Here is a 25,670-nt window from a genome sequence, read left to right as displayed (position 1 = left end):
GGAAGTGCCCAAGGCGAGCCCGGCAGGCCTGCCCGGAACTCCCAGATCAGGCTGTGAAAGTGCAGGAACCGGCCGTCAAAGTCCCAGTTGCGCCCGAATCGTGCGAGGGCGGCTCTGCTTCGGTGGTCCAGCCTTGTGTGTGTGTGTGGGGGGCGGGATGCTCCCGCGGCGGTGCTGATTAAGCCCCGCGGTGCTTCCGGGCTTCCCCGTGCAGCCAACCGGGGCTCGCTCTCTATGGTTTTTCCTGCCTGGGCTGCCGCTCTGGCCAGGCGCCTCCAAGGCGCTTCCGGGTTTTTCTACATGTTCCCCGCCTCTGCCGTAGAGCCGCGGGGGGGGGACCGTAAAGCGCGGCTGTCGTGAAGAGCGGCGGCCGCGGAGGAGCCGGAAGGAGACGCGCAGCGCCGGTTGGGTGACAAAATGGCGGCGGCGCCTGGGCGTCCCGGGGGCGGCACCGGCGACGGGGCGGCGGGAGCAGGCGGAGGAGCCGCCGCCAGAGGTACCCGAGGAGGCCGGAGGGCGCTGACGGGCCCAGCCTCGGCCCCGGTAGCCGGCCCGGCGCCGCTTCCCCCGGCGTCTCCCGGGCCGGGCCTGCGTGCGGGGCAGCGGAGCCCCCGCGGGAGGGAGGCCGCCCGGAGCAGCCGGGAACGGCCCCGGAGCAGGGCGGACGGAGCGTCCGGGGAAATCCGGCTCTGAAACGCCGTTTTCTCCCCTCCCCCCCTTAGTCTGATAGCCGGTTCTCCGCGCGGGTTCCCGGGTGCTGCCGAGCCCCCCCCCACGGAAGAGGCGGCGGGACAGGTGAGCCTGGGGGGGAGGCTTTTCGAGGGGGCGGAGGGGCTCCGGCTGCCAGTCTCTCCCCGGGCGTCCCCCCCCCCGTCCCGGCCGAGGCTCCTCCCTGTGCGTCGCGGCCTCCGCCCCCCCCCCCGGGAAAGCGGCTGGGCTCCCCCTCCCCACCCGGGCGGCCTTCGCCGATCAGAGCCCAGGGCGGGCAGGAGCCTCCGCCGGTCCTTCTGCGAGCCCCCTCCCAACCCCGCCTGCGACCCTCCCCCTTTTCTGCGTGGCCTCCCTCGGAACGAGGAGAGAAGGGGAGGGGGGCTTTTCTCCCCTAAGTCCGGAGTGCGGGGTGGGGGGGCAGACATCCCCCGTGCCTCCTGCCCAGGGCTTTTCCTGGGACGAAGCGGAGGGCGGGCCACGATCCAAGAAGCCGCCGGTCTTCCGGAACAGGCCTCGAAGGCTCCACGCCTTCCCAAAGAGAGATGCTGGGCTTGAATGGCCCTGGAGCCGGAGCTGCCTCCTCCAGCATAGACTGGCCAGGAGGTTAAGGAGGGTCTCCTCCTCGTTTTTTGGTGCCTGCCTTTGCTGGAGCTGGTGGGGTGGGGGGTGTTTCTGGCTTCTTCTGTACAGGGCGTGGTGCCTCTGTTGTTACCACCCAGGAGTCACGTCTCAGCTGGCATTTGGAGACCTCTGTTTATTTGGATACTGTTGCTCAAAAGCGTAGGTGTCTTTAAAAGGATGATTCTTGTTATCAGCCACCTTGGCGACCACCTGGCTCTACGGAGGACAAAGTATCTTAAATAAGCAAAGCGATCTAAACAGAAAAATAAACACGGCCGATCCCCTTCTAGAAACCTTCCTTATGAGTTTTCTCGTCAAGGGCTGGTCGGACTCGGAGGCATTTGGGGACCTGCTTGGGCCTTGAATATAAGGATCTTGAAAAGAGCGCCTCCGTGCCCCTCCCTCTGCCTCTGCTGGGGCCTTTCTCGAGAGAAGGTGTCGGAGCAGAGTCCCAACAGAAGGACTCTGATGTTGCGCCTGCTGGTGCTCCAGGTTTTGCCAGGCGCATCTGCTCTGGTGCTATGTGTGAACGTGGAGAGGGCTGCAACTTTGCAAGGCCATCTGTGCACCCGGCTGCCTCCTTCGCCTGGGTGCGTCAGTGCGATGTCTGAAGGCAGGTCTTGGGCGAATTGGGGCAAAATGGACTTGAGAGCCGGGATCAACACTGGGGGTTGGGAGATGGATCGGTCGTTCTGATTCTTCCTTTGGATTTGCCCTTTCCTGCATCTGCCCCGTGCCACAAACGGTGCAGTTCACCTGTTGCCCTGTTTCCTTCTCTTTCTCTTAGGGCAAAGATGTCAGACGCGGGGAGTGGCACAGAGGAGAAAACGAATATGCCTAACGGTAAGAGCAGAGAGAGATGCAGAAACATTTCTGATGTTCGTTGCTGCTTGTAAGACTGTGATGGCTCTGGGCCATTTCACTGAGCTGTGGCTGGATGGCAGAGTGGGTAGGAGGGTCTGGCCCGCCTCCCACAGAAGCCCAACGTCTGTCCATGCTGGGGAGCAGGTCCTATGCCAGGCAGGATCACAGCGGCTCTTTCCCTGCAGCTGTGGGCATTTGGGCACGGCCGCCTATGGGGGAACGGCCTTGTGTACAAGAAGGGTGCTAACCCGGATGTGGTCTTCACACACAGGAAGCTTGTCCAGCAGTCCGGAAGAGATGTCTGGAACCACGGAGGGGCCCGAGACGTCTTCTGGGGTGGAGGTGGAGGCTTCCGACCTGAGCCTCAGCTTGACAGGGGACGAGGTGGGCCCCAGCCAGACTTACACGGAGAGCTCCACCGAAGAGAAGGACTCGGACAGCATGGAGGAGACCGGGCACTACTCCATTAATGAACTGAATCGGACCTATGACCGCTCTCCCTCGGAGGAGGAGGAAGAGGAGGAGGCAGAGGAAGAAGAGGAGGAACAGCAGCAGGAGGAGGCAGAAGCGGAGGCCCAGCGTTCCCGCTGGCGAGCGCACCGCAAGCGCCCCAACCAGGACAGGGACTCCTCGGAGGACGAGCGGACCCTGGAGGACTGGGTCGCCTCGGAGACGATGGCGCTGCCCCTGCCACGCTGGCGAGCCCTCCAGGCCCTGCGAGAGAGGGAGCTCGGCTCCAGCGCCCGCTTCATCTATGACGCCTGCGGGGCCCGGCTGTTTGTGCAGCGCTTCTGCCTGCAGTACGGCCTGGAGGGCCACGGGGGCTGCGTGAACACCCTGCACTTCAACCAGCGCGGGGCCTGGCTGGCCAGCGGCAGCGATGACCTCAAGGTGGTGGTCTGGGACTGGGTGCGCAGGCAGCCCGTGCTGCAGTTCGAGAGCGGCCACAAGAGCAACGTCTTCCAGGTGGGGGGCTTGGGGATTGGGGCAGGGTCTTCCAGCGAGGCGGAGGGGCTCCTTTCTAGCTCTCCCAGAGGCTGCCAGCCTGGAGGGATGCTGACTGGGGCTCTGGAGAGAGCTCTGCCGGCTGGTGGGGCGGAGGGGGTCTGGCCTTGGGCCAGAGCTGGCCTTCTCTTGCCAGCCCCGGCTGCTTTTGTCCCTGTAGGCCAAGTTTCTCCCCAACAGCGGAGACTCGACCCTGGCCATGTGTGCTCGGGATGGCCAGGTCCGCGTAGCCGAACTCTCCGCCACGCAGTGTTGTAAGACCACGAAGCGGGTGGCCCAGCACAAGGGCGCATCGCACAAGGTGAGGGGTCTCCTCTGCTCCCCCTGCCCACTCCCCCGTGAGGGGAGGAGCTTTTGGTCTTCATGAAGAGTCTCTGGCTACCACTTCACCAGGAGGGCACCCCAAAACGCAGGCCCGGCTCTGTTCCTTCTCTTGGGACAGCCCTGGGGAGGCACACTTACTCTCTTGAGGGGCCACAGTGGCAAAATTCTAAACTGCGGGACTTTCCTGCAAAATTCTTTGAAATGTTGGGGCCGGGGTGCCAAGCCAGGTGACTCCGGAAGCTCTTCACCTGCCGAGTTCGGGACTGCATTCCTCTGGCATCATTAAAAGGCACCCCAGCTCAGCCTCTCTGTCCCCCAGCTTGCCCTGGAACCGGACTCCCCTTGCACTTTCCTCTCGGCGGGAGAAGACGCCGTAGTTTTCACCATCGACTTGAGACAAGACCGACCGGCTTCGTAAGTGGGTAGCTCAGCTGCTGGGGGCTCCCACTGAGGGAGGCGGCCCAGGGTGCTGAAGGCCTGGCTTTGTGTCTCTAGGAAGCTGGTCGTGACTAAAGAGAAGGAGAAGAAAGTCGGTCTCTACACCATTTACGTGAACCCAGCCAACACGTGCCAGTTTGCTGTGGGCGGCAGAGATGAATACGTCAGGTCAGCAGAGCCCTCCTGGCCTTGGCCTTCAGCTGCGGTGCCACACTCGGGCCCCTGCTGCCCGGATAGGAGATCCGCCTTGTCCAGGCTTGGGCTTTCATCATACCTTTAGCCCGAGGACTAGAAGCTTGCTTTTGACTGGGAGAGAAGGAGGCTGGGGTCATCTGGAGACTTCCCTTTCCTTTTCTGCCTGTCTCTGCGCAGGATCTACGATCAGCGGAAGATTAATGAAAGCGAGAACAATGGGGTGTTGAAGAAGTTCTGCCCTCACCACCTGGTGAGACCTTCTCTTCCGCCACCCCCCAAGCTTCCCTCGCGCCCCTCCCGTCTCCGCTCCAACCCCAGCAGGGGGACTAAGCAGCTTGAGGGTCTCTCCAGAGGCAGCCCCAGACATCCCACAGAAGTTTGCCCCCCCTTCTCCCCCGCCCCCCCAGTTGTGGCTTTCCAGGCTCCGTCTTCATCTTGGGATCCTCCCCTTCTCCCCTCCCAAGCCTCGGATTCCTGCTTTGACAAAAATGGCTCTTGGGGAAGGAGAACGGAGGAGCAAGCAGGAGCTGACAGCGCCCTCTTCTGGAGCACAGACTTCCCTGTTGTCTTGGCCCCCCCACCTCGGTCCCAGGGGAGGCTGCCTTTGAGCCCCGCCTAGAGGCGCTTTGCATGGTGGCCTCTAAATTCTGCCTCTCGGTCTCTTCCAGGTGAACAGCGAGTCAAAAGCCAACGTCACTTGCCTGGTCTACAGCCACAATGGCTCAGGTAAGGGGCCGCGGGGAGCCTGGGTCCTCCGGGGCTCGGAGGCTAAAGGCTAGAGCGGCCCCTCTGCCCTGGGGCCGGGCTGGACGGCCGCCCCCAGGCGCTCCCTTGTGCGTCTCTTGCAGAGCTTCTGGCCAGCTACAACGATGAAGACGTCTATCTCTTCAACTCCTCTCACAGCGATGGGGCAGAGTACATCAAGAGATACAAGGGCCACCGCAACAACGCCACAGGTGACCCCCCCGGCCCTTCCCCGGTTGGCCGGGGGTAGCCTGACGGGGTTGGGGGAGGTTCCCAGGGCCCTTGGGCCAGGTCCCAGGCGGGTGGGGGCCTCCTTGGCAAAGCCGGCTGCCGTCCTTGCCCCCTTCTGGCCGGAGGAGAGAAGGGTGGGGCAGTTAAAGTGTCCCCCCCCTTGAGTGAACATCCATGTAAAATGGAGGCCAGGGATGCATGTAGAGGGCCCCATTTGCTGGGGGGGGATCAGCCATCGTGAGCAAGGCCGCCTGTCTCCTTCCGAGGGACCCACTTTTAAGCATCCGAATCAAAGGCAGCCCAGACGGTTTGTCTTCGGAGCGGGCCTTGCGAGGGGGGTCCAGAGCAGAGGCCACATGGGGGAGGGGGTGGCCTGGCCTGGCCTGAGGGTCTCTGGGTCTGCTTACAGTGAAGGGGGTCAACTTCTACGGCCCCAAGAGCGAGTTTGTGGTGAGCGGCAGCGACTGCGGCCATATCTTCCTGTGGGAAAAGGCCTCTTGCCAGGTGGTGCAGTTCATGCAAGGCGACAAAGGCGGAGTGGTGAGTGGGGCCTTGGGGCTGCCCCCCTGCAGGAGTGGGTCTGGCTCAAGGCTGCGAACCAAAGACGGGCAGGGGGCTCCCAGGTGCGCATGTGGGGCCCAGTCCCCCCTGTCCCTAGCCCACACGCAGCTGTCCCTGAGCTCGGTGGACCCTCCGCAAACCTTTGCAGCCCCCTCTTTCCGTCTCCTTGCCCTTGCAGGTCAACTGCTTGGAGCCTCACCCCCACCTCCCGGTTCTGGCCACCAGCGGCTTGGATTACGACGTCAAGATTTGGGCCCCTACTGCAGAGATGCCCACCCAGCTCACCGGCTTGAAGGAGGTGGGGAGACTCCCAGGTCCTTCCCCCCCCACACTAATCTGGGATCAGCCCCGCCTTCCCAGGGGACCCCTGTGCCGGTCTGCAAGCTCACTCTGCTGCTGCCCCCCAGGTGATCAAGAAGAACAAGCGGGAGCGAGACGAGGACAGCTTGAACCACGCGGACATGTACGAGAGCCACCTGCTCTGGTTCCTCATGCACCACTTCCGGCCGCGGCGGCGTCACAGGGTGAGCGGCCCTCCCGCCCCAGGCTCAGACTGTTTCTGGGACCCCTGAACAAGGGTCTGCCCTGCCTCTCAAAGGCCCGGCAGCAGCTTCTCAACTCGTCTTGCAGTACCACATACATAGGGAGGAGGGGTCCAAAAAGAACGGGGCGCCCGTGACGCTGAGGCTGCTTCTGTTCCGCAGCACCAGCGAGATCCAGGCACCGGAGCGGCCGACAGCGACTCTGAGGACTCCCTCAGCTCCTCGGACAGCTTGGATGAAGACGAGGAAGGCCCGGACCGGGTGCAGTGCATGCCTTCCTGAGACCCCTGGAGACACGGAATAGGCTGTGGGGACGCCTGCCCTGTTGAATTAGCCACCCTCTTCCTGCTTTAGATGAGAGACCAGCCCTGCTTAGCAGGGGGGCCTGCTCGGCTCAGCTCCCGCCCTTGGACTTTGCGCTCGCAGCTGGGGGAGGGGGGCCTGCTTCCCCTTCCTCTCCCTTTCGGCCTCCGCTGCCCTTTTCGGCACCAGTCTTCCCAGAATTTGGGGGGGGGGGTGGATGCCTGGCTGCAGTTGCCACCTGTTCCCTGCGAAGCTTCTTTGGGGTGGGGGGATGAGCTGGCTTGATTCCTCTCCTTTCCGTAGGGGTGGGGGCTCCAGGAGCACCTTGGAGATGTACCTTTATCTCACCCCCCTCCCAAAGACCCGACTGCTGCATGTTGCGTCCTGAATGAGCAACTTGGATTCTGCTCTTTCAGTGAAAATTTGGGGGCTTTGTTCCCTCTGGGTTTGCTTCCCCCCCCCCCCCCGGTTCTTTCTTTCTTTTGGTGTGTTTTTTCTTCAGCAGCTCTAGGCACAAAGGCCCTTCCCTCCCGTCTAGAGCCGCCTTGGTTGTCGAGAAGGGCCACTTGGTGAACTCCTGGGACCCTAAAGTTGAAAAGGTTTGAAGGCAGCCACCGAAGCCGCCTTGGGCTCCAGCCTGGCAGCTGCCCCGAACTGGAGGCGAGGGGGGCGGGTGGGCAGCCCCCGGAAGGGAGTCGCTCTGGCAGCCCTGCCAGCAGCCTTGTTTTTTTCCCTTCACCTTCAGGATAATCTCTTGGTTTTGAAAGCAATGTTTTCCCCGATTGCTGTTTAGAGGCCTAATTTTATATGTATTAAAACAAGACAAGAACCAAATTAAACTTGGATGTTATCAAGTTAAAATTATTGTAAAAGTTTAAATATATATATATATATATATATACACATACATATATATATTATATAAATGCAATAAATGGAGAGACCTAGTGGTATGTACGGCCAGCATCTACGCTTTTCCTTGCTCTCCTGTGGCTGCCTCGGTTCCAACGTCCACTTGGCCTCGTCTCGGCTGTTCCGCCTCCCCTGCCCCTCGCCTGGGCATTCGTCTTCCTGCCTCTCCCCACACGAGGGGCATTTGTGCCCTCCTCTCTCCCAAGGGGATGCAGGCAGCAAAAACCCCTTCCTTTCTTTTTTGGGAAAATTCTGTTTATATATATAATTGTCAGTTACTCCATACGTCGCGCCTTGAAGTGTCATTTTGAGTCTTAGTGTGTTGACTTTTTCTGTACTTTGGAGAGAGAAGGGTATTTTAAGTGGGGATATTTTAGCAAATGCTGGGACGTCCTTGCCTGCGCTTGGGCGGGGGCTTGACACTCCCCCATCCAGGGCATGGAGAGGGCTGCTGCCTGACCCGTGGGGCTAAGTGCCCTAGTGCCCAGCTTGTCCATGGTATCCTGGAGCCTAAAGGCCGCAGTTGGTTCACGGCCAGGTACATTACAGCTGGGTCTGGTTAATTTTAGCAACAAGAAATACTGGCTGGGATTTGGAAAAGCAGCTTAAGGCAGGGTCACTGCCGCCAGGGTGCCCGCGCTGCCCTGTGGGTGCATGTGGGCACTAGTGCACAGCTTGACAGCCCTGCAAAGTAGGCCCTTACAGCTCCGTAGCTCGTTCAGATCGTAGTGGTGCAATCTTCCATCTGATGTACCAGAGCAGCGTATTTGGTTTCTTTCTTAAATGATTCTGCAATCGGAGACGAATGTGGGTTTTTTGAAGTTAGAAAAACTATTCTGTTACAATTCCTCTTTGCTTTTTTATTTTTGGTCCACTTGACAAAGAAAATAAGTTAATACTGAGCACTCCATATTATATTTAATATACATATATTTATAATATATATGTACACACAGTTAGCACGGTCTGAGCATCGAGGTCGGGGACGTTGGGAGGAAAGGTGGAGAGCTGGCAGCAGAGGGCAGGATTTGGGCCTTCTTGGAGCCACAGGGTCCTGGGAGACACACACATCCCCCGCTGAAGTGAGCCTGTCATCCCAGAGGAGGGCCCTTCCGTTTGGCCCCCCCTCGGTCTCCCAGAGCCCTCGGCCAGGACAAGGGCGCCTTGAAAAGCCTCTGCCAGAGGCGACCTGTGCAGAAGTGGCCCATTTTACGCAGATTGGTTTAAAGCTGCTTTGCGCTTCATTTCATTTTGAGAAATTTGCTTGCTCTGAGTTCCACACCTCCCCTCACCCCCCCCCCCCATACTATTTTTACTTGGTGCTAATTTGCAGTGAGATCAGCACCAACTGTTCAGCTGTAAACACTGGAAGAGAAACATACTAATTTAAGGCCAGTTCGGGCGAAGATGAGTGCTCCAGGTTGGTCCTGGGTGGCCGGGAGCAGCCCTGACCTTGCGGGTGGAGCCAGCCTCCTAGGCACCGTGGCTGCCCCTCGGGTGGGGCAGAGACAGGAGCCCCGGGGGAGGCTCGACCTGGAGCCATGGGTGTTTAGGGGCCTTGGGTAGGAGGTCTGCTCTGCCAGAGCCTCTGGCGGCCTGCATCTCATCTCTTGCCTGACCCCAAATGCCCGAAAGCAGATTGCAGTGAGCCTGGGAATTAAGTCCTCTTCCCCATTGTGGAAGCCCCCCTGTCCTTTCTGCCAGCTCTTTTCAACAATTGTGGCACTGCATGTGGGCCTGGCACCCCAAGGAGCCAGACCGCCTGCCCCCACTGACCCAGGCCGGCACCCGGGCTGCACGTGACGGACAGAAGTGGGGAAGGGCAGCGGGAGACACGGAGGTGGCTTTGAGGGAACACCATGTTAAAAACACACTTCTAGCCCAGCTCTTTCTATGCACACAACGAGCACAACACGAGTGTCAGGAACGGTTACGCCGCTTGAATGTCAGGGCAAAACAAAAATATATTAAAACGCTTCGCATTCCAGCGCCAGAGAAGCAACTTGGCCGTTCCTCTAAGACCCCCTGGCCTTGCCAGGCTGGGTGCCGGCAGCTCTTCCGGGCCGGACGAACCAGAAGCTCCGCCAAAGGAGCCCCAGCCCTCTCCCGGCACCCCACAGCCGCCGGCCTGCCTCCGATCTCCTCCTGCCGGGTGTTCCTCGGCTGGCTGCCCTCGGGCCCCTGCCGAGTGCCAGGAGGCCAGGCGGGGAGGGTGCCCTGCGGAGGGTGAGCTGCACGGGGTCTCTGAGCACAGGCGGGCAAAAGACGCCAGCAGCACCCACATTTGCAAGTGCCACGTGGTGGCCGTTTTGAAGGGCATGCAGCCAAGCCCCGTGGCCTTGGCCCCGAACCGAAGCCAGCTGCCGGAGGTCAGCCGGGCTCCCGTCTGCACCCTGGAGGGGAGTGGGATTAGGGGCTCTGGCACTCAGAGGGTGAGCTGGCTTCAAGGGGAAAGAGCTTGGGTAGGAAGGGCCTGGGAGGGGGCTACTCCGTCCCCCAACGCCCCTTGTGCAGGGCAACACAGGGACTCGGCCAGAGGCCCCCTGGCTTGGCCCTTGGGTGCCAGCGTGGCCCAAGGGGCGACTGACCCTTGCCCCCACCCACCCCCGCCAGAGGCACAGGAAGGGAGTCGAAAAGGAGGCACCCACGGAAATGCCTGGAGAGGCCATTGGGATGGGAAGCCCAGGGAAGGCACCTTGCGGACAGGCAGGGGGAAGGCGGGGGTCTGTGGCGGGGGGCCCTGGGCCCCTTGGTCCTGCCCCCTCTGCTCTGGGGAGGGGGGGTCCTGATCTGGCTGGGGAGGAGCAGACGCCCCCCATCTGACCTCTCTTTCCAGTCCGTCTTCTGGATTGCTTGGACTTTCGCTTCCCCACCAGTGGGCCCTGGAAGAGCTGCCTATGCCCACCCCCTGCCCCCCAGAAAAGGAGTGCTCTGTGGCTGGGCTATGAGGAAGCTCCACAACGCCCCCACCCCATCTTTCTAGGTCCAAGCTCTGCTAAGCAATTACAGCCATCACTGACTCCTACGGGGGCAGAGCGTCTCTAGGGCAGCTGCAGGAAATCCTGGCGTCCCTGGCAAGGGATGGCTGGAGGAACCCTCTCCCCACTTCTGCTCCTCCCCCCCCTTCCATCCCATCTCTTGCAAGCTCTTGGAGCAGTGGGCCGCAGGAGCTTGCCCCAGGGAGCAATTGTCTGGCATTCCTCTGGCACTGGTGCCAAGGCTCTCTACCGCCCCGCTGCCCCGCTCTCCACCTGCTCTCTTCCCCCCCCTCTCTTCCACTTCCTCATTCCTTGCAAAATTGGCCCCTGATCCACCTGTGGGTCAGCTCTTGCCCGGTGGGGTGGCGTTGGGGAGCAGCAGCAGCGGAGGGTTTGGCGTTACAGCTGCCCCCTCCTCAAACAGGCCTCAGCAGCCACTCAGAACATGTACCAGCCAGTGACCAGGCTGAGAAATGGGGGAGGGGGAGGGGGAGGAGGCATGGACACCCCCATCTCCCTTTTCCCATGCTCCCCCTTTCCCCACCCGGCTGAGGCAAGGCAGAGACGGGCGTAAGCAGAGAGGAGCGAAGGGGGAGCAGCAAAGTGCCTGAGCAGGAGCAGTGGAGGGGAGGGGAGGTGGCAGTGATCCTTGGAGGTAGGTCCCTCCACGCACGCACGCACACACACACGCACAGGGTTCAGGCCTTTTTGGGAGGGGGGGCCAGTTTGATGATCTCTTCCTCCGAGGGCTGCCGGATGATGTCTGTGGAGAGAGGCGGGCAGAGGTCAGCAGGGCTTGGGGGAGAAGGAAGTCCGCCCCACCCCCCTGCAGAGAGGGCCCTCAGTCCACAGTGGGGTGGGGGGCTCCTGACCTTTGTACTTTTTGGCACTGGGAATGCGGGTCAGCTTGGTGTCCACCTCGTCCTCCTCCGAGATCTTCAGCACTTGCGTGCGGTACTCCACCACCCTGGTCAGCAGGTCCGGCCGGCGGGAGATCTCAAAGATGTGCTCAATGTAGGACAGGTGGTCTGCGTGGGGGACACGGGCGCCATCAGGGCAGGGAGCGGGGACTGGAGCGCGGGGGGGCAGTCCGGGTGGGTCTAGGCTCCCCACGGGGGAGCAACAGGCTGCATGTGGGGCTGTGGCTGCTGTGGCAGCCTTGGGGGGGGGTCGTCTGCCAGCAAGTCAGATGAGCTGGGTGGGTGTTGCGGGGCGGTGTGAGGCTGCCTGTGGCTGGTGCGAAGTAGGGGAGAGCGAGCGGGTGGGCGATGTGCAAAGTCTTGCGGAGGCATCCAGAGGGGAGGGGGCCAAGCCGAGAAAACAGCTTTCCTTCTCTTCAAAAACAAATGACATCACTTAGCACCACGGCACCATCTGCCCCTTCCTCTTCCCTCCTGGCGGGCAGGCAGGGAACGCCGGGAAGGGGCTGGCAAGAGGGCAGAGAGCCCAGCCAGCTCGCTTGGGGATGAAGGCATCGGGGCTCTTCTAGTCCCCACGGCTGCTTTGGGGGGCCCACCGGGCATCCTGACTCCCCTTTGCCAATTCCCCCAAACGCCCCACCCAGTCAGCTGCGTTTAAATCTCTCTGCTCAGCATTGCTGGCACTCTTGGGGTGGGCAATCGAGGGGTTGCCTGGCACTGTGGAGCACCAGCAGAGACTTTGCGGGGAAGGCTTTCCACGAGCCTCCCGCCCTCGTCTGAACCGCGGCCACCCAGGGGACCTACGTCCCTCCCAGTTCCCAGGCCACCATCTTGCCCTGCAGCACACGGCAAAGGGGCCTCCAGATTTTCCCTGGTCCCCCCTCCCCCTTCCCACCTTTGTCCAGTTTGTCGTGCTTCTCCAGAAAGCGGAACCAGTCCTTGCCGGTGGCGATTTCCTCGTTCTTCTCGCTGGGAATGTCCTCCTTGCAGGCCGACTTCAGCTGGTCCAGGTCTTCGTTGGTGATGTTCTCGGCCAGTTCCTCCAACAGGCTGCTGTACTCCGCCATCTCTGCAGCGGAGAAGGGGGGTTAGGCCCCGAAAGGCATTGCGGGAGTTGGGGCAACAGCCCGAGCCAGGCGCAGGTCTTTCTGTGAACGCCTCACCCGCCATCACAGAAGCGGGTGCTGCTTTGCCAGGCTGGGCATCGGCTGCGGCTGCTTCAACCTCCCAGTGCCATGGCTGAGCTCTTTGGGGGTCAGGAAAGGGCTGTTTGCTGGGCCTGGGGGGGGCATCTGCTCCCCTCCCCTTCCTCAGCTACTCTCCTACCTGACTGCAGCTGGAGCACCCAGCAGGCTGCCTGAGCAGTTAGGCAGATGGCAAGTGGTGCCTTGGAAGGCTCCCCCACCCCCGCCCAGAAGAGTATTCAGACTGACGGCTGGGGTGGGTCTCCCTGCTCTCCCCCCCCCCAGAACAGACTTCTGCATCCCGGCAGAAGCCTGATTTCCGCTCTCTGCCCAGCGGCTTAGCGATGGGGATTAGAGCGTTTTCATTTGGAAAGGAAGACCACAGGAAATAATGTCCAGACAGGGGCAGCCCCCAGCTTTCCAGGGCACTTCAGAGCCTGACAGGGGGGGGGCATCTGGCCTTGGACGGGGAGGGAGCGATGGGCTGGGTCAGATGTGGGTCATGAGAATGTGCCTATTTTTTGCAAGAGGAAGGCGGCACAACTGCCCCCCGGGCGGTGTCCCTGCTAGGTGTTGTCAGCTCCCGAGGAAGAAGTGCCGCTCTCCCCAACGGGTACCATCCTGTAAGGGGGTGCCGCATCCTTGAGACCCTGGCCACCCTCTGTCTTTCTGACTCCGCATCAGAAGCCTGAGTCCAGATGTTTTTCCAAGCTCAGCCACTTGCTTGGCAGTTGCTCCTGAGTGGGGGGAACCTTGCCTTCCAAGCGGGACCTGATCAAAGCTCAGCCCGTTGCTTGCTGACTGGCGTGGGAGGGGGCTTCCACCCTCCCCGCCGAGGGCAGCCTTTCTTTTCCTTCTCCCCCTCTTTGCCAGCAAAGGCAGAGCCGGCAGGGCCTTCCCCTTGGGGGCACCCCAATTCCTTTCCCACACAGATTCCTCCGATGTGAGCAGAGATTCTGGAGGCACAAAGGCGTTTATTTTCTTGAAAACAACCAATCTTTCCCCTCTTTACTTCTCTGAGAAACAGGCTCCAACTCTGTTTGCCGGTTCAGTGCCGTTGCAGCTCCCTCTTAATTCGGTGATTTATTGTGCAGAGATAAACAGCAAATAAAAAGGTGAGTTTCCAGACAACAGTTAAGAGCTCTCCTTCCACACAGCCCACCTCTTCACTTGAAAAACGCGTTTGTCTAAAAGAAAGCCTCGCTTAGAGATGGTCGGCGAGAGAAGAGAACCGTGAGGTTGTGGAAAGCTGGATCTGTCGGTAACGCCCCAGGCTATCGTACCCAGAAACCCTGCAAGCACCGGAGCAATTGCCCAAGTCGCCCCCCCTCCCCGTTTTATGACACTCTTGTTCCTGCCCAGGAAGGAAATAAAAGCCATGCATGCCAATGTAAATTCCACCGCAGAACTGCCAGGTGTGCCACAGATGGCCTTCCTGTGCCTTTTGCAGCAGAAGCACCCAGGCGCCTCCTTCCAGAAGACCCATCTTCCTGCTCTTCTCCCCGACAGGTGGGGTGGCTACCATCGGGCCCAGCCCAGAGCGGTCCCCGGGGAGCCAGAAACCCCTCACCCCTGGCCAGGGCTGCGAGGGACCCCCCTGCAAGCTCCTCAACCTGATCTCTTCGCCCGCCAGGCAACGGACCCACCCAGAGCCCCCATTAATGAATCTGCTCCTGTGCAATTACTCCCATGCCTTCCCTGTAATTCTGGTGCACCCGGGTTTCTTCAGGTAGCACCATCCAGGCCATGCCCAGGGAGGGGGGAAGCCACCACACATTCAGCCTCTGTTGGGGCTTATTTCCTCCAGCAAAAGCTGCCCTCCCAGAAGCGAAGCAAACCAGGCACTGCTCTGCTGCTGTCCCCCTTCCCTCTGTGCCTCTTGCTGGGCCAGTAGGGAAGTGTGGGGCCAGCCGGCAGGGGCAAAGGGGCTGGTGGCGGGTCCAACCTGCTCAGCATTCTCCTGGCTTCCCAGGAAGAGGAAATTCCTGCTCTGCTGGCCAAAGGCAGCCCCTTTCCAGATGGCCGCCTTGCCTTCCCTCAGAATAAATGGTGGTCGTGTGTGTGTGTGGGGGGGGATGGCTGGTTGCGGCCAATGCAAATGGCTTGTCCGCCTTTCCTGCCTCCCTCGCCCTTCTCCTCTGGGCACGCAGCAGCAGCTGGGCTGGTGGGCACCCAGTCAGCTGCCCGAGGAGGAGCCCTGCCCGGCCCCCGTTCCCTGCTACCAAGGGCAGGCGGACAGAATAGCCCAAGAGCACTCTGCCCCTTTTCATGCCCTGCACCCACCTCGTTGGGGGGCTTGCCTTCTTTTCTTGTCCTTCCAGGGCCCCAAACAACGGCCTTCCCCCGCCCCTTCCTCAGGCCTGCCAGGGGCCTGGCAGAAAATCCGGGGCCTGGCAGAGGCGGCTGGGAGCCAATGAGCTGGCACAGGACCTGCTGCACTTTTCCCAGGCTCCCGAACCCCAGGAGAGCCTCAGCCTGGCACAGCAGAGAGAGGGGGTGGGCACTTGGGATGGGCAGCTCAAGGCCAGCGGCAGAGCCACGGGTGCGGTGGGCATCCACCACCCATTGCAAGGCCCGGCAGCTCCTGCGCCATCTGCTTCCCCTGGCCCGCCCGGATTAAGTCGGCTAGTCTAAGGGGCTCAGAGACCCAGGAAGGTGGGTGGAAGGCGATGCGCCAGGTGGGCCTGTTTTTAAAATGCTTCATCTAGGACAGCTGCTTTTTGCTGGGGAGGGGGCTTTTGAGCCCCTCCCCGTAACACAGGGAGGTGGGCGACCTAGGGCAGCTTTTCCACAATCTGGCCATCCCCCGGAGGAGTTGGTCCACACTTCCCATCGTCCCTAGCCACTAAGGTCAAGCGTGCCGCGTTGCCTCTGGAAAGGCTTGGGTGCAAATCCTCACGTGATTCTGAAGGAGGGGCCCTGAGCGGCCATAGGCCAGTTGTGCCTTCTTGGCATGTCCTGCAAGGGGCAAGCTGCAGCTGGGGAAGGAGCAAGGGACGCCCTCAAGCCCTGCTCTTCCCGCCACACTCCCTCCCTGCTCCTTGCAAAACCCAGTCTGTCCCTTTAAGAGCCGAAGCCTGGCATGCCTCCTGTTTTCTTCTTCCCTCCCATCTCCTTTTTCCTTTTGTGCTGTGACTGATCCCTTGTAACTCTGCAGGCCGAGGGCTGCTTTGTTCTGAACTTAAGTTATGCAAAGCACGTGGACGTGGAGGCCTGCAAAACAAGGCCAAGGGCCTTTAAATAAGTGAAGAGCAAAATGGCCAAGCTTTTAGCCACACGTGGGCTGAATGGAAGAGCAGGAAAGGCTGGATATGCAGGGATCCGTTGGGGGGCTGGAAACGCATTTAAAAGAGGAAAGGAGCAAAAAAAATTTCTTTGCTTTGGGGAGGCAAGGGATCCTGCCACTCTCCTTAGCCAGGGAAAAAACAAGGGTTTGGGTTGGTTCGTTTTTTTTTTTTGTCCTTCTGCTTTACAAAGGGAAAGGTTTTCTTTCAAGGCAGTTCTGGAGCTTAAAGTTTGGTTTTGTTTCTTTACAAAGCTGGGCAGCATTTGGTCAGAAAAAGGGGTTGGTTTATACAAAAGGTCAGTTTCTCAGGAAGCAAAAGACCACCACCCTATTTTGTCTAAGATGGTGCCTCTGAGGGGAATCCAGGGTCTCTGTAGTAGCAATGCCATTTACAGATACATTTTCACTCTGACTGAAATAATCTTGCTTTGGAGGAGATACTTTTCGCTTCCCTTTATTTGTAGGAGAATACCTTGACGGTCCTCAGGAACCACCCAAAAGGCAGACAGTGGCAGATTAAAATTCTTTGTTCGGTGGCTTCTTCTTTCCAACCCACAGCTTGCCAGTCATTTACCCTCCCTCATGTGAGCATTTCTGGAGCAATTTCCTTCAGTTAAGGGCATCTGGGCTAAAAATTGCGAGGGAAATTCTTTGAGGAAGAAAGCTCTTTTTCAGAGCAGCCTTCGATCCAAAGATGGCTCCGAGGGAAGGTTAATCTCTAATCGCAAAGCTTTATCCAGCTTTGCTCCCCAGTTTCTCTCTCAAACAGCCATGCAGTGCAGAGAAAAACTGGAATTAAAATAAAAAAGAGGGCACTTCCCAGACTAGAAAGGGAGATGGCCGCCCTTCAGCTCAGAGAGGCTTCAGAAAGGAGAGGAAAAAAGTTTCTTAAAAACAGAAAAAGGCACACAGATATTTGGCTATTTCTTTCATTAGCCAGCAGCAGCTTAGCTTTGCTCAATTATTAAATAATGGATTAATTTCTGGAAGAAATCAGCTGGAGAGGTAAGGCCATGGACTTTATCTGACAGGACTGGGGAAAAGGCCATTTTATTCCTTCTTATTTTTAAAGCATTAGGTAGTCCTTTCACTCCTGCCTCTAATGTCTTTTGTCTTTTGCGTTGTTAATTCATTATATCTAACTTTAGGCTGTCTTCTCCCGGTTCCGCAACCTCCACAAAAGAACAAAACATGATTAAAAGCAATAAAAAAACAATAGCAATCAAACTCTATCCAGGATGTGCAAAGCCCCCAGTACCGCCGCCGGCTCATAAAATAGAGAACTGCATCTGCAAAACAATCTAAAGTTTACTCAGAGGGAACCTTCCAGTCACGCTTCCTTAATCAATTTCTTTCTTAACTCGTGAGAGATGGCTTTTATGAGAAAATAGAAGGGGAAATTTATTTAGTTTTTAGCTCTGTTGAATGCCGCCCAGAGTCGCTTGTTTGTGAGATAGGCGGCTATATAAATTGGTTTAATGAAATAAATAAATCCCTGCTGCGAAAAACAAACCAACGCTGCAGCACTGGCAGGTTCTGCAAATTCCTTTTCCACAGTGGGGAGTCCCACTTGTGGGCTTAAACCCTGTTATTGCTGAGTCATCGTGACCTGAAGACGTGGTTGTTTCAACAAGCGGGCCTGGACTGACCATGGTTTTTTAATTTGGTTTTTATTGTGTTAATTGTCCCGTATTTCTTATATTCATTGTTTAATTCTTTTTTAATTTTTGTATTTTATGTCTCTTAATTTTTATTGTTGTGGGCCACCCTGAGTCCTTAGGGAGAAGGGCGGCATATAAATTTAATAAATCCTAAATCCTAAAGGCTAAGGTGACATGATGGCGGCAGCATTTCAATAACTGAGGTGGGTCCACCTCTTCCCCAAAGCGCCAGAGGGCAGGTCAAGAGGCAATGGATGGAAATTAATCAAGGAGAAACTTCCTGACAGAACAATTAACCAGTTGGCCAGGTTGCCTTTAGAAGTTGCGGACAGTCATTTCTGTAAAGCAGGGGTTGGACTAGAACAACTCCGTTATTCTGTTATTCTGCTCTTCCACGCAAAGCCAGTTTAGGAAATCCAGAATTAAGAATGCACCAAGCAGGAGAAAAGCAGCTGTGAAGTTGGGTGGGCCCACAGCCAGACCTTGATGGAAAGGGAAGACACAGGCACTCCAGGGATATAACCACACCATTTAACGTAAACAACCTTTGTTCAATTGTAGCAGAAAATGGGGGGGGGAGTGTTTCACAGTAGTTACAAACTCTTAAGGAAAATTTTAAAAACACAGTAAGGAGACACTTTTTACTGATCCCAGGCTTCAGGAATGGTCTCCCCAAGGAATTGGTTTACAAAGGCTTCAATTCCTGCTAAAGAGATATTTCAGATAGAAGATATTCTTTTTCCACCTAGAACAAATCTCCAAGCTGGAATTGGGACGCTTGGTTAAGGCTTCCCGGGATGACTCATCGGCGGATATTATTTAAGATGCATTGCTCCAGGGCACTCTGAAAAATACGGAGTTAATTTGCTTCTTCATCAGGCGCTGGAGTGGACTTCATTGCCTTACAAAATGGGTGGGAACCGGCATCCTAGCTTGGTGACCCAAGATAGCTCCACTGTAATGCAGAGGAGAGCAAGATCCCCAAGGATCCGACAGGATTAAGGATCCTTGCCTTGCTGTTCTCCTGGTCTCTTTGCTGGTGGCCAGGGGGAACGCTGTGACGGCCAAGAGGATGTACAACCGTACAGGCTGTACCGGAAATGGTGAGGGAAGAACTTTCTGCCAAGATAGACCAACTGATTAAGCCCCATCATTAGAAAAATCACAACACAAGCTAAACCGGGACGTGAACATTGTCTTGGTGACAATGCAGCCGTGAAGGGGAGGGCGGGGCAGCCCTTTGCACAGTGGGGAGCCACGTCCCACTGGACTCCGGGAAGGGCTCTCTGGTGCACCGGCTTTGGCTGTCGCCACCGGCACACCTCTCTTGCACTATCCTCTGCCTTGGAGGGATTGTGCAAGGGGCTCACGTGCCAGGGAGGATGCCCCGACCTCAGGGCTCCGCATGGTTGCAGCTGCCATTTAAGTCAGTCGCCGCTGCTGCTGGCCTTCTTGTCTGTGCATGATGGGAACTGAGGGGAGGAAGGGAAGCGTGTCCCAGCGATGTGGAAAGGCCGTTCCGAGCTTTTCCTTGTGGCGGAGCAGGCCCGGGACAGGGCAAGGCCTAACAAAATCAGCAAGCGCAGCTACCGGAAGGGGGTTGCGAGCAATTTCCTTTTGTCTTCATTCACAGCTCCTATGCAAAGCGGCTCATGCATATGCATGAGCTGTTCATTCATTAAAACCAGCCCTCCTGCAGGCAGCTGGGTGGCGTCCTGCGAAGGGGGGCAGGGAGAGGGAGGAAGGAAGGAACTGTGGGGAGAAAATAGAGCTGTGATGAGAGCCATTATTCCTCCCTCCCTGGGTCTTGCCAAGAATACTTTCTCACAGACCTGGAGGAAAAAATAAAGCCGGGCTGGAAGATCTGGGGAGAGGGGGAGAGGACACAAAGTCCCGCCTCCTGCACTGACAATCTGCACCGGCCTCAAACTCACTACGGCGGCTGAGAGTTGAAAACGGCCTCGGTCACTTTGAAACTTTCAGCTGGAGCATGGATTTCATCTTTTGCGGATGCCACAGGCAAATAAACAGAAATAAAAAAGACGTAGAGACTTTGGGAAAAGTGCAAAGAAGAGCAACTAAGTTGATTAAAGGCCTGGAGACAAAAACATGGGAAGAGCAGCTCCAGGATTTCAGTACAGCTAGACTAGAGGAAGTCTTCCAGTATACGAGGGAGGGGCTGCCACAAGGAAGAGGAGGGGGTCAACTCCAAAGAAGCCGCAGACGGAAACTAACTCAAGGACAGAAGCAACCTGGGATTAAGGAGGAGAAACTTCCTGGCAGGGAGGACCATCAGCCAGTGGAACGGAAGCTGCCTCCAGAAGTCGTGGGTGGCTCCTTCACTGGAGGCTTTTAAGAAGCGACTGGACGGCCACTTGTCTGAAACGGCATAGGGTCTCCTGCTTGAGCAGGGGGGTGGACTAGATGACCTCCCAGGTCCCTTCCGGCTCTATTCTGATGGATTAGAAAGGAAAACGTTGTCCTGTGGGCGAGAGGGTGCAGCACTGAAGCTCTCCATAGCGATGGGGTGAACAGCAGCACAGAGGCCGTCAAACGAGCCTTTGGGAGCAAAGCCAGAGGTTTTGGCTTGAGATGCTGCTAAGAGAAACGGGCCTTCTGCGTCAGGGTCCCCTGCTGCTTTGGGCCAGAAAGGTTCTCCTCATCTTGGCTTGGGGAACCCAAGGAAATCTGGCAGAGCCCTCTTGTGCCAGGCCTGCTCATCTCTGCAGGCCCAGAGAGGGAGCCAAAGCCGTGGGTGGGGCAGGAGAGTCAAGTGGGGGGGGACCAATTCCAGGGGAGTGGAAGGCCAGGGCTTAATGGGTTGGTCTCTTTCTGACTTGATGGCGTCTCCGTCATCGGACTCTGAACCGTTCGTGAAAAAAAGGTGGAGCAGGGAGATTTTTCCACCCATAAACGGCCTTCTGGCTCATCAGCAGCTGCCCATGTGATCCTCAGAGAAGTTGAAGGTTGCGGGAGTGTAAAAGGTGCAAGTAAGAGCCACTGTGGGGCTGAGGGTTAAAGCCCGTGTTGAAAACGAAGGACGTGGTGAGAAAGGAGAATCGTGCAGCCGGTCAGTGGCAAAAGAAGACCAGGAGCCTCAGCGTGGGGGGGGGAGGAGGAAGGATGACAGGCTTTGTGATGACAGCTTTATGAAAGCAGTAGAAGGTAAAGAGAGTCAGATATAGGGGGCTCTAAGATGGAGCCCAGGGACGGGGAAGGCGAGAGGCGTCCTGCTCTGGGGCGGAGGCAGGGCTGCTCCCCGTCTTGCACCCAGCCCCAGGGGCATCTGCACCCACCTCTTGGCCCCCTGGCCCTTCTCTGGCGGCCCGGAAGGCCGGCTTTGAGCCAAGGGTGAAAACTGGCAACCCCTGGGGGAACAGAAGGACAGAGTGTGCCCAGCAATTAGGAGTGGCTGTCGCTTGGTGGAGCGAATGGGGAGGGCAGCAGAGTCTCGGGGGGATGAATGAAAGCCATCCAGTTTTCAGGAGCAAGAGAAATTGCCATGGCAACTGCTAAGCAAGAGATGCCTTTCCAACTCTCCCTGACCCCCTCCCTTTCCTTCTCCCTCTTAAACCCAAAGCCCTGGAGGCCTCACAGGCACCTTCGCCCAGCAAGGTTTTGCTCTCCAGATGAAGCACGCCAGTGTTGCTGAAGACGCAATCCGAGGCTGGTGTGGCCCCGATTCCTTGCGCAGGAGAGAGTTCTCCCAGTGGGCACCCGGAGGAGCAGGGCTGGTTAATACTTGCAGAGGCACCGTGGCAGGTGGCCAAGGCTCTTCAGCGCCAAGTGGCCTTTTCCTGGTGGCAGAAGAGCCATTTTGCTCCACCTTGACCCCTCTCTTCTGGGGAAGAATGGCCAAGGGTCAGATGCTGGCTCCCCAGGAAAATATCGAGCCATATCCTGTTTCCAAAACCCTCTGGGGGTGTCTGAAAGACAGAGATTGAGGTGGGAAGGAAAGCCGTTGATCTTGCCGGTTTCCTTCAAATGTGATTTATCCCTTTAATATCCAAGGCGAACTGTGCCTGTGTCTTTCTGGAGGAAAACAACTCAGAAAAACTAATTGAACATTATACGCAGACCGGCAAGCATTTTGCCTTCTTCCCGTTGCCACCTGTGAACTCCAAAGGCGCATTGACAGAAGTGGATCCAATCTCCCGTACTGAAAATTAATGCTCTCTCCGAGCCCCTCTGTGCTTTGCCGTGAGCAGAGGTTCCTCTGCTCGCTTATATGCAGGCTGACACCCTTGATCCTTTTCTGCGAAGCAGTAATTTAGTTTGTGACGACACAATATGGCTGTTGAACAAGCTGGCCTTTAACCCCAGCCTTTCGGGCTTCTTCTTCAAACTGTGCCTCTCCATGACGGAGAGGAGGGACTTACCAAGGTCTGCAGTTGGAGTGCCAAATATTTCCAAATATTGACCCTTTTTCTAGAAGTCAGCTGAGCGAGGGGCAGGTTTCCTAAGGATCAATCCAAACAAGAGTCCTGTTGCAAGGAAAGAATGAAGGTTTTGCTGCACCCTCAAAAATGAACTGATGGCTTGACCAAAAATGGCCAATGCCAAAGTCAACTGACCAATGCAACCAGGAAGGATGGAAGTTGTGAAGGCCTCACGAGGATGCAAAGTCCAACAGATGATGGCAGGATGTTCTTCACCCCACTTCTGTTCCTCTTCCCTTCAGAATAGGGGCCTTGCTCAAGTTAGAGAGGGCCTCTCCCAATGCTCTGGGAAGGTCCCTCCTGGAAGGACCAAATGGGATTCCTCTGTTCCATTTGGAGCACAAAGGGCTGTGACCGAATTTGGAACGAAGCAACTTTTTAGTTCTCCAACTTCTGGAAATGTCAGCCACGGACCTTCACTCTAGGACACCTGCCAGCCCACCCGCAGTTGCCGGTTGCTCCCCAAAGGGAGGGGGCCCACCTGCTCAGGCCAGCTGGAGGATAGGCCGGCCTTGGGGATACCCTGCTTCCCCAACAGAAAAGATGCCCCCTCCTCCTCCACCCCCCACCCCGAACACCTCCCCAGCCGATGTCTGCAACGCCAGCCTCCTGGCCCGACTGGCCAGTTCAGCTTCGCTGCCCCCACCAGACAGCCCCGGAGCTGGTTCGGTGGCTTTTCCTTTCCCCACCGTCCCTGCTCGCGGGTCCGTTCCTACTGTTTTGTCTTATGTTCCTGGTTTTAAAGAAAGTGCAGCTGTTTCTCACATGTTCGGCAAGAGTCCCACCAAAAGATGCAGTCCCCTCCCCCACTCCCGGAAATGGAATGGAATGTCCGGTGGGGGGGGCGCTGGGGGGGAGGAATATCGAAGGACGCGGAAACAAAGGCGAGGCGAAGCACGGGGAGCCATGCCATGCCTGAACAATGGACTTTTTGTTCACTTCCCCGGCACCCAAATCCTGAGACAATGAGAGGGGACGGGCTGATCCACGCTGACACCCAGAGACAGATGCAATTCAGGGTGCGGGGAGAATGGCTGACCTGTTTTCCACCCCGCCTGGCAGGTGGGGAGGGCGAGTGTGTCTGGCTGCCTCAGGGGAGCCTTTTCATCGGGTCCGACCTTCCCTGCTTCCCAAGGAGCAAGTGGAGAGAGGCCAGAAAGAGTCCACCTCGCAAGCAGAGCCTGGGCTGGAAGATGCAACTCACCCCCTTCCCCCTGGAGCTGCCAGCTCACCTCTGGCTCCCTCCCCTTCCTCTCTGGCGGGGCCCTCGGCCCCCTGGCCCCTAGGTGGTCCTGCCAGAGTCCTCCAGTTCTACCCGGAAAGCCCCTCCAGACAAAAGGCTTTCTTCCTAATGAGCCTCACCGACTGAACCAAGTCATGCAAGCCTTTCGTTGCTCTGGGGGAGAAACGCTGGACGGGCAGCGGAACAGAGAGACCACAGATGGGAAGAGGTTGCAGGCTGCAGCCACGTTTGCCTGCTGGCCTCTAAGAATAGTTTCAGCTGGACAGAGGAAAGTGTCTGAAGCATGGGGGGGGAGTAAACTGACCCCCCTCCCCAGGCCTGCTCCATCCCTTGCTGACCTCTGAAGTCCAGCACGGAGGAGCCATTTCCAGGCCTGGCTTTGGCGGTCCTGGGAGTGAGGACAGCAGCTCAATCTGCCATTGTGCAGCTCCACAGATCTGGCACAGCCCTTAGCAAACATAATGGGCAGATGGCGGCTGAGGAAGACTAGGGTTCGAATGCTTGCTGGGGGGCAGGAAGGCGACCTCTGGCCACTTTCTCTGCTTCTCTCAAAAGATGCTGTGGAGAACAGACCAGCCAGGACACGCTCAAGTGCTGGAGCGGAGCAGAAATCTCCCACTGACCACTGAGAGGCGGGGGGGGGGGCAGCCACAAGTCCATCAGAAAACGGACAGGTCCCCGCAAGGGCAGGTCAGACCCAGAACGAGGGTCCAAAGGACCCAGCTGGAGAAACCAAGCCACGGTTACTCTTTACGGAGTTCAGGGCGATCCTTGAAATCCCAGCCCTGCGAAGGCTGGAGGGGACCAGGCGGAAGATTAAACTGAGGGGAACCGCAGGAGAGAAGTGGGCAGGATCAGCAGAAGACCCCTCCCCAGGTGGGAGAGCCAGGGGACATCAGTTACCCAGTGAGATGCACGGAAGTGAACTGAAGGGAGGAAAGCAAAGTGTAAAAGCAGCTAAGAACAAAGGGGGGCAAAGTTACCCAACGGGGCCTCGGGGAGCCCACGGAACACCTGCCCCCCTCCCAGCCCAGGCACACCGGGGCGAAGACCGGAGCCGGCACGTTCTCCCAGGCAATCCCAGTCCTGGAGAAAGAGGGCTGGGCTGGGGCGATTCCCACGAATCCCCCCTCGCCCCGCTGCTTCTCGGCGGGAACGAGGACTGGTTCCCCCCCCCCCCCGCTTCTCCAGGCGGCCTCCGTCGCATCCTCCCCCTTCCCCACGGGGTTACTGAGCGGACGCTGCCCCTACAAGTGGGGCGATGTGAAAGCGACGCGGCCGCGGCTCTTGGAGAGAGCCCGTCGCCTTCTCTCGCTTCTCCCCGGGCCAGGACCTTCGCCGACGTCCCTGTTCCCGGAGTCAAGGCCCCCTGGGCGGCTCCCGCAGCCTGAGCGCCGGGCCAGGCGGAGAGGAAGAGCGGGCGGGCCGGTCCTGGAAAGGCGCGGCGGGCCGGGCAGCGGGCAGGTGGCCGCGCCCCCTTCCCTCCGCCTGGCTCGGCCGGAGCGGCTGCCTCCGAAAGCCCGCAGGCGAGCCGGCACAGGAGCCCGCGCGGGCCAGGAGGGCGGCGGCGGGGCTCGGCAGCAAGGGCTGGGCGGGCGGGCGAGGGGCCAAAGAGGAAGCGGCGGCAGTGATTCACGCGGACTCCGCGTTTGAGTCACGGTCACGAGGAGGAGGCTGGTCGGCCAGGGGTCTCCGGCCGCGCCTGGCGGCTCCCGGGGCGAGATAGGAGACGACGCCTCTGCACCAGTCTCCGGCTCGGCTGTTCTGGCTTGAGGCGCCGCCACCGCCTCTGCCCATGTGCAGAGCGCCCGCGGCCGGCTCCGTCGCCGCCAGCCGGAGCCCGGAAAGGAACGCAAGCTGTTAGTGGCCGGATGCCACCTGGGCTGTGTGTTGGGGGGGGGGGGCGCCAGACTTACTTACCCGCGGCAGAGCGACGGCTGGAAAGGCGGAAGGACACGGGCACGGCCGGCCTAGCGGGCGAAGGGCTTCCTGGCTTCGCCTGCCGGGACGGGACGGGCGACCCTCGAGCTGGGCGTCGCGGCTGCCCAGGCGGAGGGCGGGCGGGCGGCTCCGGCTCTCTCCCAGGCTCTTCTCCCGCTCACCCCACCCTTCCTCCTCCTCCTCCTCCTCCTCCCCGCCGAGTGATGTCAGCGGGAGAGGCTGAGCTAGAGGGGGAGAAACTGGCGGCTGGGTAGCTTTTTGTGCCGAGTGCCTGGCTCTGGAGCTCGCCTCTGAGAGAGCAGGAAGCGGAGAGCGAGCGGGAAAGAGAGCGCGCGTTCACACGTGACGCCCGAGGAGGAGGAGGAGGAGGAGGAGAAGGCAAAAGAAACCAGAGCGGGCGGCCGAGGGACGTCGGGCCTGTCCGACGGGGAGGAATTCGGGGGCTCCTCTCCCACTTCCCCCTCTCTGTGCGCCTCTTACAACGCGTGGTGGTCCTCGCTCCGCGGTGTCGCTAGTCCAGATTGAGGAACGTGGGCAGCTCTTGGGCGGCAGTGCCCAAAGGCGAGC

At 58.6% G+C, this 25,670-nt stretch overlaps 2 protein-coding genes across 3 annotated transcripts; one reads left to right on the top strand and one right to left on the bottom strand.

The window, feature by feature from the left end:
• The first annotated feature begins 333 nt into the window (after window positions 1–333).
• DCAF8 (DDB1 and CUL4 associated factor 8) lies at window positions 334–7,502 on the top strand. Of its 2 annotated transcripts, XM_083374615.1 has the most exons (14): window positions 334–496; window positions 723–795; window positions 2,120–2,175; window positions 2,468–3,162; window positions 3,362–3,502; window positions 3,845–3,939; window positions 4,021–4,131; window positions 4,336–4,408; window positions 4,827–4,884; window positions 5,007–5,114; window positions 5,543–5,673; window positions 5,873–5,992; window positions 6,102–6,218; window positions 6,399–7,502. In XM_083374615.1, the coding sequence occupies exons 3-14, from the start codon at window positions 2,127–2,129 to the stop codon at window positions 6,516–6,518; spliced, it is 1,818 nt and encodes a 605-aa protein (XP_083230741.1). In that variant the 5' UTR covers window positions 334–496; window positions 723–795; window positions 2,120–2,126; the 3' UTR covers window positions 6,519–7,502. The 2 variants fall into 2 exon arrangements, with proteins under 2 accessions (XP_083230741.1, XP_083230740.1); XM_083374614.1 differs by lacking the exons at window positions 334–496; window positions 723–795 and adding an exon at window positions 1,129–1,491.
• An 800-nt stretch (window positions 7,503–8,302) lies between these two features.
• PEA15 (proliferation and apoptosis adaptor protein 15) lies at window positions 8,303–25,362 on the bottom strand. The gene is made up of 4 exons (XM_083374616.1): window positions 25,083–25,362; window positions 12,245–12,418; window positions 11,302–11,457; window positions 8,303–11,192 (listed from the first exon to the last, which is right to left on the bottom strand). Exons 2-4 carry the CDS (start codon window positions 12,414–12,416, stop codon window positions 11,128–11,130), a joined length of 393 nt encoding a protein of 130 aa, XP_083230742.1. The 5' UTR covers window positions 12,417–12,418; window positions 25,083–25,362; the 3' UTR covers window positions 8,303–11,127.
• Window positions 25,363–25,670: the final 308 nt, after the last annotated feature.

This window comes from Vipera ursinii (genome assembly GCF_947247035.1).
Source record: "Vipera ursinii genome assembly, chromosome: 15".
In the NCBI taxonomy this organism is placed as follows: domain Eukaryota; kingdom Metazoa; phylum Chordata; class Lepidosauria; order Squamata; family Viperidae; genus Vipera; species Vipera ursinii.
This window is presented reverse-complemented; position numbering and strand designations above follow the sequence as displayed.

Excerpts from the sequence above, each read along its gene's own strand:
- DCAF8 (XM_083374615.1), top strand. The coding sequence starts at position 2,127 with ATGTCAGACGCGGGGAGTGGCACAGAGGAGAAAACGAATATGCCTAAC. Across the intron at positions 3,940-4,020 it reads AGACAAGACCGACCGGCTTC|GAAGCTGGTCGTGACTAAAG; the intron begins GTAAGTGGGTAG and ends TTGTGTCTCTAG. Across the intron at positions 4,132-4,335 it reads GGCAGAGATGAATACGTCAG|GATCTACGATCAGCGGAAGA; the intron begins GTCAGCAGAGCC and ends GTCTCTGCGCAG.
- PEA15 (XM_083374616.1), bottom strand. The coding sequence starts at position 12,416 with ATGGCGGAGTACAGCAGCCTGTTGGAGGAACTGGCCGAGAACATCACC. Across the intron at positions 11,458-12,244 it reads GCACGACAAACTGGACAAAG|ACCACCTGTCCTACATTGAG; the intron begins GTGGGAAGGGGG and ends TCCCCCACGCAG. Across the intron at positions 11,193-11,301 it reads CAGTGCCAAAAAGTACAAAG|ACATCATCCGGCAGCCCTCG; the intron begins GTCAGGAGCCCC and ends CTCTCTCCACAG.